Source organism: Stegastes partitus, unplaced genomic scaffold, assembly GCF_000690725.1.
Source record: "Stegastes partitus isolate 25-593 unplaced genomic scaffold, Stegastes_partitus-1.0.2 Scaffold1556, whole genome shotgun sequence".
Classification (NCBI taxonomy): Eukaryota; Metazoa; Chordata; class Actinopteri; family Pomacentridae; genus Stegastes; species Stegastes partitus.
The window spans coordinates 118,640-134,903 of record NW_007579287.1 but is presented as its reverse complement, the minus strand read 5'-3'; the positions used below and the strand labels follow the sequence as shown (position 1 = coordinate 134,903).

At 42.3% G+C, this 16,264-nt stretch overlaps 1 protein-coding gene across 2 annotated transcripts in view; it reads left to right on the top strand.

Moving 5' to 3' along the window:
• creb3l1 (cAMP responsive element binding protein 3-like 1) overlaps positions 1-16,264 on the top strand; it is a 33,372-nt gene that overhangs the window by 14,033 nt on the left and 3,075 nt on the right. The window contains exons 4-12 of one of the 2 annotated variants that reach the window (XM_008300529.1): positions 7,091-7,245; positions 7,335-7,416; positions 8,722-8,921; positions 10,316-10,462; positions 10,538-10,596; positions 12,400-12,468; positions 14,279-14,381; positions 14,750-14,900; positions 16,095-16,241. In XM_008300529.1, coding sequence (XP_008298751.1) covers positions 7,091-7,245; positions 7,335-7,416; positions 8,722-8,921; positions 10,316-10,462; positions 10,538-10,596; positions 12,400-12,468; positions 14,279-14,381; positions 14,750-14,900; positions 16,095-16,241 — 1,113 coding nt within the window. Of the gene's footprint in view, positions 1-7,090; positions 7,246-7,334; positions 7,417-8,721; positions 8,922-10,315; positions 10,463-10,537; positions 10,597-12,399; positions 12,469-14,278; positions 14,382-14,749; positions 14,901-16,094; position 16,264 lie in introns of both variants that reach the window. The other variant, XM_008300528.1, reaches the window with a different exon arrangement.

The following is a 16,264-nucleotide window of genomic DNA, read 5'->3' as shown; positions in this document are numbered from 1 at the left end:
TTTCACTTTTGAGGTGGCTGAGTTATAGGAACTTTTTTGCGTAATATCACTCGACTGATTCAGGTTCTAGTAACGTTCCTTGACTACTTCTACCCTCCCACACAAACCAAGTGATGAGATAAAACTGTTGTGCTTGTTAGTCTTCTTTGCTGTACAAGTCTCCACTGGGGTTGAATGTTTTATTACTTCCTGAGATTATACAGCATCACTTCTTCCCCCCCCAGGAGACAGAAAATGAAATTGGATTTTAATTCCAAAACTGTAGCAATCATTAAATTGCATTTGCGACATGGTTCCATTGGAGGAAATGACCAGAACAGGGTGCAACAGCATGCAGCCGTTTCTGCTGTTGGTGGTTTAAGGAGTGTCATTCCTGAGTGTTAGTTATAAGATTAGGAGGATGTTCCGCCTGTTGAATGCAACTTTACGCTCTGATTTGGGGCTGAACTGCGTGTCTGATTGAGCCACTTGTTGAACAGTTGCTAGATGGTTTTTATTCTCTGATTTTTTTTTTGCAGGAGTACTTTATGGCGCTTCTTGAGGATTAGCTGCCATCTTGGCATCAGCAGTATTTTTATTTTGATAAGACAGCTGCATCTGAAATGTTATACGATATCTCTGTAATCATAACATTTTAGGATTTGATTTTAGAGTGCAGTTGTGTGGTTTAGTTTCTGCAATTCGGGGAACTTTCTTTCAGTACATATATATATATATATACAATGCACGTGAACAAAAAAAGCACAAAAAGTCCTGGAATCTCGTCGGCATTTTTCCGAAAACGGCAGCAGGATCTGGAAAGATTTGGCCCTAAATGCTCATATCTCTGTTCACGGTATTGAGCTCTAATCTGAGGCGAAGCTCAGCGCAGACTTCAGAAGAGCACTCTTGCCAAGGATCCTTGTGCCTGCTGCCTTTCGCAGACCTTCTCAGCATCCAGAGTGACAGGAGGAGCAGCTGCTCGTTTGTCATGATGACTCTGGTTAATTAGGCTCCGAGGGATGTTGGAAGTTCTTGACCTTTCAAATACCGCGTCTGTTCTGAATGAAAGAAGTCACTGATCTTGGTTGTTTGACAAGAACGCTGACAGCACCTTAAGGCCCTGTCGAGGGAGAAGATATGTACAAGATGCTGTGATCATGTAATAGTCACAGTTAAAGTTTGGCTCATGTGACACTGAGAGGATCTTGTAGCTCTGTTGGGGGCATTTTTGCTTCCAGGGTTTTGGGTCCATTTGTCCCTTTTTAGAGGGAAGAGTCACTGCAAATCATTTGTTCTGGGGGATGACCTTTATCATGGTCTCTTCCTGGATGACAGTCCCCCATATATAGGACACGAACAATCTGAATGGTTTGAAAGATATGCGATTCATATTCACCATATTTCAATCCAGTTGAATTTGGACCAACGTGTTAGACAGCACTCTCCGTCAAAACACCAAATGAGGGAATGTCTTTTAGAAAAATGGCGTTCATCTCTCCAATCCATCCATCCATTTATCCATCCATCCATTATCTATACACCGCTTAATCCTCACTCGGTTCGCGGGGGGCTGGAGTCTATCCCAGCTGACTCGGGGTGAAGACAGGTTCACCTGGACAGGTAACCAGTCTATCACAGGGCTACACTTAGAGACAGACAACCAAACACACTCACATTCATACCTACGGACTATTTAGAATCGCCAATAAACCTCAACATGTTTTTGGACTGTGAGGGAGGAAGCCGGAGAACCCGGAGAGAACCCACGCTGCACGGGTAGAACATGGAGACTCCACGCAGATAGATCCCGGGTGTCCTCACCGGGATGCGAACCGGTGACCGGCAATGGTGCTAACCACTGTGCCACCTTGCAGCCTGTTCATCCTTCCCTCCTTCTTCAATTTGTCTCTCCCACAGTGTCCTTGGTGTCAGTTTATAGCCTGATGAACTTGTTTTGGGACCCATTTTGCCAACAAGTGCCCATCAAGTACAATAAACACAGCAGGCACTGGATGGAAATTCAATATGTTTTCACAGACAACAAGAAATCCACTTGCTGGGACACCACCTGTCCTCTGGTTTTTTGCAAGTCATTTTATAGCAATTAAATGAAACATACCTTTAATTTGGATAAATCCACCACGTGAGCTTAATATATTAAAGAAAATGTAAGAGTACAGATGCAGACGACCTTGTGTACACTCACAAGTGTAACCTACAAAAATCTACCAAAACGTATCGCTTCCATAGCGCTGACAGGACGGCAGCTCGTAAAGATGACGCATGGGTGTACAGCTTGTCTATGGCCGTTTTAAATATGATGCTTTGTGTGTTTTATGGCGCTCACCACACATTCGCACACTGTATTATTGAAACTTGCGGGCAAGATTGAGCTCTTTTGCCTTTTCTCTCGCAGCCTGTGGTTGTTGTTGCTCTCGTTCGGTGAAAGAGGAGCCGTGTTGTTTTTTTTTTTATTTTACTGCAGCTCCTATTGCGCTGATCCATCTAATGTTTTAATACTACTGCTGCCCCACTGAGATCAAACGCAGCCGCCACCTCTCCTCCATTAACCCCCCGTGACGACTGCCCGCAGCCTTCGGTCATTAACACAGGATTTCTTACCTGGCCTTACAGCAGTTTACCCACACAGGAAGACTTTTTTATATATTTTTCTGTATTAACAACATCCAAAGAAAATCCATAAAGTCAGAGCAGAGAGGATCAGGTTTTACTTTTATTACCTTCATTCACAGCATCTTTTACATTTGCTTCACGCTGGAAAGAACTCCAGAAATACAGAAAGTCATAGTTTAATGATTATTATTTTATGTTGCTTCCTTTCCTTCAGCAATCTTACTGTGTTGTATAAAAATCTATCTACTATACGTCCAGTTTTTCCTTTTTTCTTGTTCAATAGCTAATTTTACTTGCAGTTATTTAGGACTTTAGGAGCCTTTCGGGTGCACCAGATTGATAGATTTTAAACTTGTGGACCAGTTCTTGCAATATGAAGGACAAACCTCAGCAAATACCCAATGAGGTAATTAGTCCAACTGCAGGACTATGCAGAAAATCATCTTTTATTCTTTTTACTTTTCCACAACAGTGTTCGTCTTATCTTTGATGAAAACACCAGAATACCCACACATGTACAGGACGGTTCCCCCATGCATCCCCTCACGGCTCAAAGCTTCTGGTATTCATTAAAAATGGTGGTAGAGGGCTTCCAATCACGCCCTGGCTTAACGAGGGCAGCGGGCTTAACGAGGACTCAGGCTAGCAACAGGTATGGCCTCATTAGGAGAAGCTTCTGAGTCTCTTTCTGATACAGAGGATGTAGGGAATAGGTAAATGGTTGACTGACCCCCCACCCTCCAAAACTGAATCTTTTCTGTCCTCATTGATTCTCCTAAAAGATTTCAGACTCCTGCTGCTAATCGGTGACATTTGAATGACATTTTAGAGGTAACGAGCTGTAATGAAAGTCTTGTTTAGGTCTGAGTGTTTGGAAAGATTTGCTCTAAATCGCACAAAAAACATACAAAACAGGCACTGATGAGGTGCTTGCTAGCCGTGGGGTCCTCACGGTGCCACTGGTCCAGCGAGGAAAATATTTAATAATGCTCATTAGCCCGTTCATATCAAACATGCGTATTCTGTTATTAGTCTCAGCTGTGTTCTCCAGGCTGTGGGATCACTGTATAATAAAAGTCCCCTAAGCAAATGTAACATGTTCCTGGGATGTACATCCAACAGTTTCCATGACTGCAGCTGAAGTGAAGTTAGGTTTGGAGACCAAAGCTCCCCTGTCGCAGCTCAAAAAGAAAAGTGAAGTGCAAAATATAGTTGATTTTAGCCCTATGTTAGCACAATGTGTCGTCGTTTTTGCAGCAGAGATAAAACGATTAATCTATTCGGCAAATGTTTGGCTGTTGCTTCACAAAAAATGCTAACCTCTCACCAGCCTCTAGTGTGAAGGTTTCTCAGATTTTGGACTCATGGTCAGATTAAACAAGGCACGTGAACCTGGCATCAATTTAATGTGTGTTTTCCAGCATTTTATAACCTTTCATAGACCAAATGATTGATTTAGGAATAAAAAATCAATGTGGGTGGGGGATTATGGCTCTTATTTGGGGGGAAATGTTTTGGTCTTCACACATCTGCGTAAAACTATGTTAACTGCAGCTGGATTGCGTGCTGCTACTTGGTTCTTACGCCCAAGACGAGTGTCTCCAAAGGGCGTCGATAAAGCCTAATCTAATCTCATCTAAGAAAATAATCATGCATTAAATCGGTGAGAGCAGTAATTGTTAGTTACAGCCTTGGACTACCGCTTACTCAACTCTGGGAGGAAATGCTGCGATAACACTGACGTTGCCACTGACTCACACCAGTTTACTGTATATTCATGGAGCACCTGATGATGTAGGAACTGAGCTGAAATACGCAGCATAAATAGTAAGGATGTGGTCACCCTCAGATCTTTTGTTGCACTTTAAAAGTCCACTTTAGTGTTAACCCACTGGGCTAATGTGTAGGTTACCACAGGGTTTTTTGATTGTATTTGGACTATTGGGCAAAAACGAATGACAACAAATAGATTTGGGATCAATGCAGCTATTAATAATAAATGTCTCAATTGGCTCCAGCACTCATCTCAATGATGGCGTTTATTTCTGCCGCTGGTCGTCCTCAGCCAGCAGAGAGAAGCCACAAGGGCTTTTTTTTTTTAGGATGGATTCTGTCTGCGCTGATCCCTGCTGTAGTGACGGACAGGATAACGAGACGAGCTACCAGCTCCCTGACAGGCACACACACCTCCACCCCCCTCTGCTTCCACCCAACACACACACACACACACACACACTCGCACACACACACAGCTTGTAAACTTCAGAGCGTTTTACCAGCCGAATGTTGCTAGGAGACCAGGAGGTGATTAACGTGACGTACACACACACACACACACACACAGCAGCAGCTCCTCTCTTTCACCGTGGGAGCATTTTCGGATGTGTGTGTGTGTGTGTGTGTGTGTGTGTTGTGACAAACATCAAAGCGTCTGGCCCGGCGCTCACGTCTTAATGCTGACTTGATGAAACGTTACTCACTCCACCGTCTCCACCAGCAGTTACCTTTTACTCGCCATCTAACTCTTTAAAAGTTATGTCATGGTTTCACTTTTAAAGGTACGAAACTTTTTATGTGTGACTTTTTGCCTAATGAGGTTCCTTTTGGAGCAGCTCGCCTCTAAAGGGCCTTAATTCAAAGCACATGCGGCGAACCACCAGCTCTGGTAGACACACTGGTTTGTCCGTCGTTATGAGCGCTGACCAAAGGTTGTGAATACCTGCATCACTTCCATTTGATATAATTATGAAGAATGTTCCCAACCGAGCGCTAAAAACCGTGAATCATACAATTCTCCTGTGCATCCTCAGTGTGTTCTGAACTCAAATCTAACCAGAGCCTTCCTCAGCAGAACACAACGTGTGCCTTTCTGTCTCTGCAGGCTGAGTAATACTTCCCATGGCGAGCAACCCAACCTCACATGCGAAATTAATGGAATACTCCTTTAAAGCGTCCTAATGAGGAACCTGATGGAAAGCTCTCTCAAGAAGGAGAAAAGGCCAGCTAGTCATTTTTTTGTTTTGGATTATGTAACGCTGTTAATTGCAGCAATAGTCTGCTTAGGAAAATCTGAAAACAACCGAATCTGGAACATGGACGCAAAACAGCTGCTTTTAAATCCAGCTAACTTGGTTGTGGCGTTTCGTAGACATGGTGCTCTCCTGCCAGTCGATTCTCCTCGGGGCCCTCTCGCAGGAGCAAAACAATATTTTATAATGTCAGGAGTGTTTTTAAGTTGTTGGGTTGCCGTGCTGTGTGGGAGAGACCAAAACAACAGCTCGTAGTTTCTTTACGTAGCAGAAACATGATTTAATCTGGTTCAGGGGGGCTGGTTTGAAGAAAAGGAAAATGTTATTCGAACTTTTACTTTTTCTCCCCTGTTGGCTGATGATCCTTCTCGTCATCTGACAATAAAGTGTTATTCATGTTGTTAAAAATCAGAACTTCAGGAGCCTTAATGATGCTCTCATCCCACTGTGAAAACATTCTTATAAGTTCAGCTCTTCAGTAGCACAATGTTGTTTATCTGGTCCACTTATGCAAAGCTTCAATTAGTGATTTAATAAGAAAACTGAATGAATCTAATGAAATTTGCAACCCTGACCCACTTCTATGGGGCTCATTCCATATCATCTCGACTCTCTACAGTCCCTGCTTGACTCTTTGCTTCAACAATAATCATCCGTCCTTGTCAGCTTTTGAGAGCTCAGTCCAGGCTGTTTCTGTCCCAGTAGGAGTCCAGCAGTACCAGTTGGTCGCTTTTCTGCAGCCCTAAAAATACTTCCTGCAGGCTCACAGTAGACTAAACAGTCAAGTACCTGCGAGATACTCTTAGAAATATACCCGCAATGTGTTTTGGTGACCCTCCTTGGAAATTGTACTCTCCCCTGCTTCGCTGGATCACTCGATTATGCGTATTTTCTGCAGTGTTTAAAGGCGGCGACTGTTTCTTTTCCCAGGAAGGATAATGAAGACGAGTTGCTGGTTCAGCCCATCTTTTATTTCAGGGTGCACACACACTCGCTGGAGACAAATTATGCACCACAGTTGCCAGAGCGACGTTGTCCAGCAGTCTGTAATAACCAGCCTTGTCAGGAAGCGCTCAAATATTTTGGGGAAGCTCTTTCAAAGTGTGATTTATAAGCTACCAGTTACTTCCCATTGGTAGACCTACAGCAAAGCCTGCCTGGAGAGGAATTTGGTTTTTAGCTGTTATAAAGGAGCTTTCAGGGCTGAAATTTGGGCTTGATTGTTGTCGTGAATGTAGCATTTTGTCATGTGATATTTGTTGTCTAAGTAGATTTTCAACCAAAAGTGTGTGATGCAGTTTTGTCAAATAAAAACTGGACAAACTGTTAAGTAGAAGGGAGGTCTACTCCTAAATCAGATAAAGTGATTCAGCAAAGACAAAAGTTTGGCTCAGAGCAAAAATATGTTTAATTTATTGTGTGTATTGTGTCTTTTGTTTTTCTAGAGTTCGAATGGAGCTTCAGTCAGGACCTGTCCGCCATCCTGGTGAAGCAGGAGGAGCCTGACGTGGGTCAGAGGTTAGATCCTCAGCCTCTGGAAGGCCCGCCTCTCATATTAAGCCCCGCCCCTCCGCACAGAGGATCGCCATGGAGACACACGGTAACCACCCGTCTGGTCTGCGTCTAAAAATGATCCGTAACAAACGATGTTGATGTTGACTGTTGTTTATGTGTTTGTTGTTTGTGCAGGAGCGCTGTCAAGATGATGTGAAGCCAGTCGCTGTAAAAGATGAACCCAGAGAGATTGGACAGTACCTCAGCCTGCCCAGCGGTACACAACACACCACACACACATGCACTAACATACTCACACATCGCAGCAGTATAACCGTTCACTTCAGGACAAACTAACATGCACCCAATGCTTTCAGAGATTTTGAATAATCCCTACAATGTTTTCAGCATTATCTGACCTTAAAGATGTTGAAACAAACTAATTAGTGCCCCTTTGTCTCTTAGAACAATGTGGAGAACTTAATTCTTATCAGGCTGAGCTTAGTTCCAGCCTTTCAAGTGTACCAACCTAACAGCTGGTTTGAAAGGCGTGTTATCTTGAATTCAAATCATCAAAATGACACCATTTATTGAGCAGACATTGTAAAAGCAGAAACAATCATTGGATTTGCAATTTTCATTCAATTCAGATAACTTTATTTATCCCAGAGGGGCAATTCAGAAGCTCACTGAGTATTTAGTATAAAGAAAAAACAAAACAATAAACCACATCATTAATATCACATTTTCTTATTACTCATCCGTGACGTGCTGTAAAACCTAGCCAAATATGAGCTTAAAATTGTGGTATTTTATAGATTATTTTAATGTCTCATTTACAAATTACCCAATAATAAACCAATTGCACCACAGTCTTTATAAATAAATCTGTGCTTCTCTGTGCAACCATTAAACCATTAGTTGCTCATGTGCGACCAACTTAAATTTAGGGTCTTTTTGACTAAACTGTAGGCTGTGTTTGCACAAAGCACAGAAATAAAATGAAAATGTAAGTACCAAGGTCACAATTTCTTCTTCATCAAAAAAAAAAAAACAATCAAAGAAATTAAACTTTCATTTTGTTAATGGTTTATGTCCTGTGTCTGCACAGAAGATATGTTTAGTTCTCTCTACATCTAGTCCTTGTGCCATAGAGGTGCAGAACTTCATACTTAAGTAAAAAAGAGCCCAGAATAAGTAAAGTTTGTGTTGCATCCGCTCTCAGATGTACGTCGCTTTGGATAAAAGCGTCTGCTAAGTGAAATTGTAGAAATGTGACCGACTCTGAGAGCCACTGAAGCCTCCCAGACCAAAGCGAGGGCAGCATAAACACCCATCTCTCTGGCTGCATGTCTCTGTTTCTGCCTTCACTCTACACCAGCGTAATCGCAGCAATACAAAGAGTTCAGGATCAATCAGTCAGTTTTAAACCGGCCTATTTTCTCTGCTTTTTCAGCGGCACAGCAGCCATCTCTTGCAGAAAAACGCTTTCAAACTAATAAGCAAACATTTTCTGTGGAGTTCTGTTGACGCTCAGCAGCTGAAATTGGAAGCACTCCTTCCTCCTCTTCTTTATGTTCAGACGATGCTCTCCAGCTCCCGCCCACCCCTCCCAGCAGTAACCACGGCGACAGCGACGGCTCCCTCCCGCCCTCCTCCCCCCACCTCCCCCTGCCGCCGTCGTCCCCGCAGCCACAACAGAGGCCAGGAGGTCGAGCCTCTTCCTCCTCCTCCTCCTCCTCTTCAGCCATCTCCTCCTCACCTCTCCTCACTGCACCACATGTGAGTTGAAGAACATCTGTCTTTGTGCTCCCCCCCTCTTGCAGTCTGTCTTTTTGCGAACACATGTGGCGGATTAAATTTATAGGTTAGTATACACCGATCTTCTGTCGGAAGCAATTTTCAGCTCTGTGAGCAATCAGAAATTCAGTAAACTGTGTCAAGAAATTGTTTGAAAGTAAGCTGCATGGGCTGAAGGTAATCTTCTAAAACGTTTTCCATGAAGAGAAATTCACATGTTTGCTCTTATTTCAACTCATTCTTCAAACTTTTGCTTAATACAATTATTATTATGATTTAGCTTGAAACCAAGAGGCGAGGGGAGACGATAAGAGTGAGTGAAAGACAAATATAACCTTCAGCCTTCCTGTTCCCGTCAGTAGGGGCTGTATTTTAATATGCACTTCCTTATCTTTATTACTCTTTAATTAAGAGTTTATCCTTTTATTCTGTTTACTTTATATAAGATCATTTACCTTATAAGCAAGCTTTTATACTTGAATCTTTTCTTTTTGTTCATGTTTGTGGTTAAATATCTGGACTTTTTTTTCACATTTTACTTATTTATTTATGTAAAATCACCTTTTTTGACATTCACTTCTATTTTTTTTATGTACACGGTCCATGTCGTGAACATTTATGCTCCAATTTTCCTAAACTTTATATAGAAAATGCAATATGTTCAAGCTTTAAAAGTGCCATATGAATAACACTCCTATTATAACTGTAATTAGAACAACACAGACACTTAGCAGCACTAATGTTTGAAAGCCTCGTTGTTCTTTAATTTCAAATAGAGTGATGGAAAATGTTACTAAAGATGAGAAATGAAGATCTGTAAAGACAATATCAATATATATTATTCTGGTAAACTGTGAAATGTGCTGTATGCAGCTTTGTTCACGTCTCTGCTTCGGTGAATTCAGATACTATTTAGTGGGAATTCAGCTCTATAAATCCTCCATCTTGGCTTTAATCAGTCCTATAATTTGCTGATAAAATGGGGCCTACTTAATGAAAGTCGGATGATTCAGAGTCTGACCATTGTCCGTCTGATTCAGCAGCTTTTTTCCCCCCCCGAACATTTGTGCTGAATGAAAGACTTTTGTGCCGAGGCTAAAATGGAAATGTTTAAACAGAATTGTTCGATGTCAGCGATTTTTCCAATTTAGTCATAATACAGCTGAACCGCTTTAAAATCACAGTCGACGTTATTGTTCTCGTACCTGTTCCTGTTTACTTACGCAGTCACCAATAAGTGAAGAAAGAATTTGCATACGCTGTAGACGCTGGAGGAAAACGGCGACCGACTGGGTCTGTCGAAGCATCCGATTTGAACCTGATAGATAAATGTGAGAATTATTATTCAGTGATGAAGTGTTTGTTTCATTGCACAGAAACTGCAGGGTTCAGGACCCCTCATGCTGACAGAAGAAGAGAAGAGGACCCTGGTTGCAGAGGGATACCCAGTACCGAACAAACTTCCCCTCACTAAAAGCGAAGAGAAGGCACTGAAGAGAGTCCGGCGGAAGATTAAAAACAAGGTACATCTCCTTATATCAGTGACAGAATTAACAACACAGCATCACACATTCGCTGACACTTTGTTTGTGTTTCAGATCTCAGCTCAGGAGAGTCGGAGAAAGAAAAAAGAATATGTGGAATGTCTGGAGAAGAAGTAAGGCTCGGAAAATATCTTTCCATTTCTTTTGTTTACCTTTTGTTATTTTGTGTGTTTTTTTCCCCCTCCTCATCATAGCCCCCTTAAATTATATTAGGAATCAGTCATTATGTTTAGAAGAAAGCATCCAGAGCTGTAAAAGGAGAAATGTTGCTCACATGCATCTAATTCTATGAGTCCAGCGGCTGGAAGTGCTTACACAGCCGCGCATATAGCAATATCTCCGAGATGAACTTCTCTGAGCTAACAATGTATTTATGAGCGTTGACTCCAGTCCAGCAGGCAGCGATGTTAGCGATTAAGGTTTTCCCTGCGAGGACTCCAACCATTGGCCGTTTTATGCACAGCTCTGTTAATGTGCATGAAAAAATAAAAAAAAATTAAAATTCAACTGACCAAAGAGAGAAAATATAGAGTTGTGTAATGCTGAAGCGAGTTTGGCAGTAGCAGTTCAGTCAGGAGCCAGTTATTTTTTCGTATTTAGAGGTTTTCCCAGTTGCTTCGGAGCTGAGTGCGGTAACAGACGAGGGTTAAACCGGAGGCAAGTCACCGGGAGGTCAGGTCTGATGAGCATTTACCACCTACAGAAGGGATTTCAGCAGCACTCGTCTCCTCTCTCCGCATTCTAATTCATTAAAAGAACAGCTAAAGTTAGCAGGAACTTCTTTTCTCTCATCTGTCCTCTGTTATTATGGCCGTTCGCTGCGATGGCAGGACTCCAATAACCTGCAGAACACATGGGCCAGATTCACTGACTCTCCTGACAGGGACAGTGGAGGAGAGGTGAAAATATGGGCTTGCTTATGCATTGCTTTTATCGTAACAAGTACTAATAACAAGTACCTACAAAGGTTTATACATCAAAAATCTCCTAAATCCCATTAGAGTGAGGTGAGAGCTGCGTCCAAGTGCGGAGGTAAAAAAAAACGCTAATCTTTCTCTTTATATCATCTTTGGTGTTTCTTCTACGGACGCAAGGACAGGATTATTGCATGATCCCCTCAAAAGAAAACAGCAGGACGACGCGCTGAAAGGAATGCGGATGAATGAGCCACATTCAGATGTAACATAGGAAGAGACGAGGAGGGTTTTTGAATAAAAGAGATTAGCAAGATGTTAAGTTTGATAATGGAAATCAATAGGATTAGCGAGAGATGACAGACGGAGGGAGGGAAAGAGTAATAGGATGAGGAGACGAAAGCAAAGGGAGCATCTCTCACCTTCCAGCCTTCATTATTACCCTATATACTTTATATAAAATCTTCTGTTGATCATCATTTTCAGCTGATCCCAGATCTACACTCAATCTTCAAGCTGTTATTCATCATTTTTTCTGACTTGATGAAAGCTAAACTAAGCTTTGACAAGTGTTTTCAAGATTAGAAAGGATTCGGATTTTTTAAAAATACTGCTTGGCCTGTATGTGTTTTTTCACAATACACAACTTTAATGAAGAGAAAGCGCTACAAGAGCACGGAATAAACTGGAAAAATAGGAGTGGACTGCTTGTTGCCATACCCTCCTCACTTCAGGTTGTGCTTTCGTAGTCCTCCGTCCGAGCCAATTTCTTACATCACAATTTTAAGTATGAGCGAGACAGATCCACACCAAAATCCAATAGGTTCTTCCTTTGGCAGTGCTCCACCTCTCCATCAAGTTTAATGAAATTTGGCTTCGTAGTTTCTGTCTCATTGATGCTCAGTGATTCTGGGACTTTTGGGGGCTCTTGGAGGTCAATTGTTCTTGATACCATAAAGAGTAATATTGCCTCTGATTAACAAAAATGTGCGTCTGTTTCAGGGTGGAGAGCTACACGTCAGAAAACAGCGACCTGTGGAGGAAAGTAGAAAACCTGGAGACCGCCAACAGGTGAGGTTCACAAAAACGTAGACGCAGCCTGAAGCGACTTGCTGCAAACGCTGATCACACAGACCCACCCTTTGTGTGATCATGTTTGGATTATCGGCACTGTTAGCAGCCGCAAGTTTGGAAAGAATGCAGCCTGATAAGCTAAAATGAATGGCTGCCTCCAGGAAAAATGAAGATTATTAGCAGCTAAATTATCCTAAAAGTTTTCTGCTGTGTGTGTTTCACAGCATGCGAGGAGCCTAAATTGGATTCATAAGCAAAGTATAGACTCACCAAGCTGCAGTTTTCTCCTCTTTTATTATAACAATATGAAACCAATGTGCTATTATCCTGGAGTGGGTGGTTAGATGGGTGGGTGGGTGTGGAGGGATGACGGGTGAGGGTGGTGGGGTGGGGGGGTCTGTCTCTGTCTGGCTGTGGCAGCCTCAGCCTGTCATTAAAGTGGCGAGTTAACAGTAGCTTTCATCGTGGAAGGCAGCCCCCTCCCTTCCCACCACACACACCGATGAATATGTTAAAACCACCACATGGAGGAACAATGAGTTGGCACAAACTGGGAAACATGAGTCAGCACGCTCGCTCTCATAAAGTTCAGAGTGTGTGCGGGTCTGAAAGAAAAAAATAAAATGAAGGAAAGAACTAAATTTAAGCCCGTAGTACCTAAAAATGCCTCAAATGCAGTTATTAGTGGTCATTTTGTTCTCCGTGCAGAGTGATTCATACAAAAAGTGGGTCAGTGCTGCTAGTTTATTAGCTGTATAAAAACAATCTCAACTGCTAGTCAGTGTTGTGTTAGATTTGTCTGTATCACATGTGTGTGTCGAGGACAGTTCAGAATACTTTCAGGACAAAGTAAAACTGCTCGCCGGGCTCCAGCCAAAGCAAACACCGCTCAGCTCCAAGCACAATTTCGTCTTCATTTCATCCATTAATTAAAACTTTTCCATTGTCCACTCACTCAGACGACCAAAAGCACAATTTGTAAGCGCCGTGTATTTTAGGCAGCAATAACTTCAGCTGTAAATCACTGTGGTTTTACATCAAAGACTCATGTGAGTGATGCTGGTCAGTATCATCCCATATGAGCTGATTACAGCTGGCAAGTTCTTGGCGACGCTCGGCAGCATGGCACAGATCTCAGTTACATGTTAGCGACTGATTGGTTGAGTTCAACCGCCAGTGTCTGACTAACGGCTTATTGTTTGGTTTATGTTCTTACTTATTAAATACTTTCTGAGGGCTGCTTCAAAGCGTGTTTGGCAGAAACTGGTTCTCTGTCTCCACTTAGTGGTCGGATCGCGTCCTTACAGCCGCTGACGGCGCATACCATCAGAACCCTGCTCTCCTGATCCCACTGATGTGCTGTTTTCTCGTGGTTTCTGCCGCCCGACTCGGCCGTAGCCTTTGCTTGCTTTGGCTGCCTGTCAATACAACAGTAAATCAGGTGGTTAAAGCTCACTTTGATGTACAATAAACCCGATAATGAGAACCGTGCTCTGGCGGGTCAGAGTCGATTTTAGGTGAAATAAACTATACGTCTGTACTTAGCGGTGGGTGGAGAGTGCAGCCATATGTGTGCAACGATATGGGCACAAACATTCACCGACGAGGTCAAATTCCTCAATGTCCTGTGGCTGCACACAAATCATCAGACTTCCAACAAAAGCTCTGAAAGCATCCTAAACAACTGTCTTAAAATATACCACTGTACGGCACAACCTGTTCTCTCAAAATAACGTTGAATTTTCCTCCCATGTTCACTCATACTTTTGACCTTCTTGTTAATGCCTCGCTGCGTTTCTCCCTCCAGGTCCCTCCTACAGCAGCTCCAGAAGCTTCAGTCGCTGATTTCAGGGAAAGTCGTCCCTCGATCTTGTAAAATGGCCTCAACTCAAACAGGAACATGCCTCATGGTAAAATATCACCAATGTAAAGCTCTTCCTGTGTATGAAAATTGTTGTTATTATCTTTATTTTAAAATGCACATATATTCTGTATGATCTTGCTTCAGCTCGACATTGAAGCTTTTTGATGTTGACGCTTTAAATTCTGTTAAATTGAGCGATTTCCAGTTGGTTAAAGGTTTAAATGTGCATTCGCCAGTTTTGGGGGCTTATCCAGCTCTCTCATGCCTCTCTCCAAGCTCTATGCATAAAGGAATATTACATGTTTCCATACCAATGCAGTGCCTCGTGAGCCTTACAAACAACAAGCTGAAAACTGGCCACCTTTCTGTCGTGATCATGTTTTAACCGGAGCCTTTCGTCCTCTCTCCTTGCAGATGGTGGCCCTGTGTTTTGTCCTGGTGTTGGGCTCCTTCTCCCCCTGCTTCTCTCCCCTCTCCTTGCTCTCTCACACCTCCGCCTCCTCCTCTCACGCCTCCCCATCCTCTCATCCGTCTCCGTCAGCGGACCTCTACGCCACCACACAGGGTAGGTCGAGAAATACGTGTTCTATGACCGCATGCAAAAAGTAGACATCGCATCAAATCCAGCTTGGGACATGAGTTTGGACTTGCATTCCACTTCCCTGCAAATTCACTTCCACCCCTGGGAAAGCCCTCCTAAAACCCAGACGCTGGGCTGTCTTCATGTTAAGTAGCACTCCCTTCTGCCAACAGCCGTCCTCTGAGCGGTGAGGGAAAAGGTTTGATGGACTGTAACCATGTAAAATTGACCATATTGCCCTGCAACTGTCTGGGGAGGAGGAAAAAAAAAAGCAAGATTAGAAGTTATTATAGTCTAAAGCTTTACTGGTGGCGCCTAGAGGCTGCAATGTTCATTACAACCTGCAGTGAAATACAAATAATACAATGTTGGACAGCTTCGAAATGCCCATTAGACGGTGATGTACATATTTTATGTTTTAAAGTAGAAATTTGGTATTTTTTTATATTGACAGCAAATTTTATCTTGACGAAATAGTTGGCTGTGAATAAACATCAAGAAATTTTACATCATGCTTGCTTTTCAGGGACCTTTAATATACTGAAACAAACAAACAAACAGGAAATTGTCGTATTAAAGAAGCTTGAAATGGCAAATGATTAAAAAATACACACACGCTCCGACTTTAACTCTATAGAAATCATCACAAGAAGTGTTTAGCTTCACAAAATTAAAAACAGAGATGGATCATCAATGTATAAAAAGAACAAAAAAAAGGAATTTAGTATTTTGGATATACAGTAAATTAACCATTTACATACATATATTAAAATATACTTTCATGCTGTAGGGTCTTAGCTCTAATATTTATGTTAGTTAGGTTCTGTGACTTTATAAAAGGTTCTTGGCTACGTCATCACATAAATGAGGTTATTCTCTATAAATATTGACACTGTAGGGTCTCAGCTAGTAAAGTAAAGCAAGTAAAGTAGTATTTTATATCATTTTTTGTAGGGTTTTAAGCCCTAATATGTAAATTACTCAAATAAAATCACACTACAAATAACACCACAGGGTCTGAAACTTTTCTTCTGGAAAGCTCTTTGGCACTGTTTCAAATGTGCTGCATAAATAATAGTGACTTAAAGTAAATCTATGAATTTACGCAAAACAAATGGCAAATCATTCCAGTCCATATTACACAAGAATTAAGAGTATGTGTGTGTTTGTGTGTTGCAGTCCGCTCCCGCAGCCTGCTCTTCTACAGTGAAGGCTCTCCACTGGAGGAGAGTGTAGTGCCATCAGACGGGGAGAGGCTACAGTCAGAAGGACACTCCCACATCCAGACGAGCCGGTACACAGCAGACGCCCACAGCAACCAGACAAGTGGGTCCAAGTTAGACCGGAGG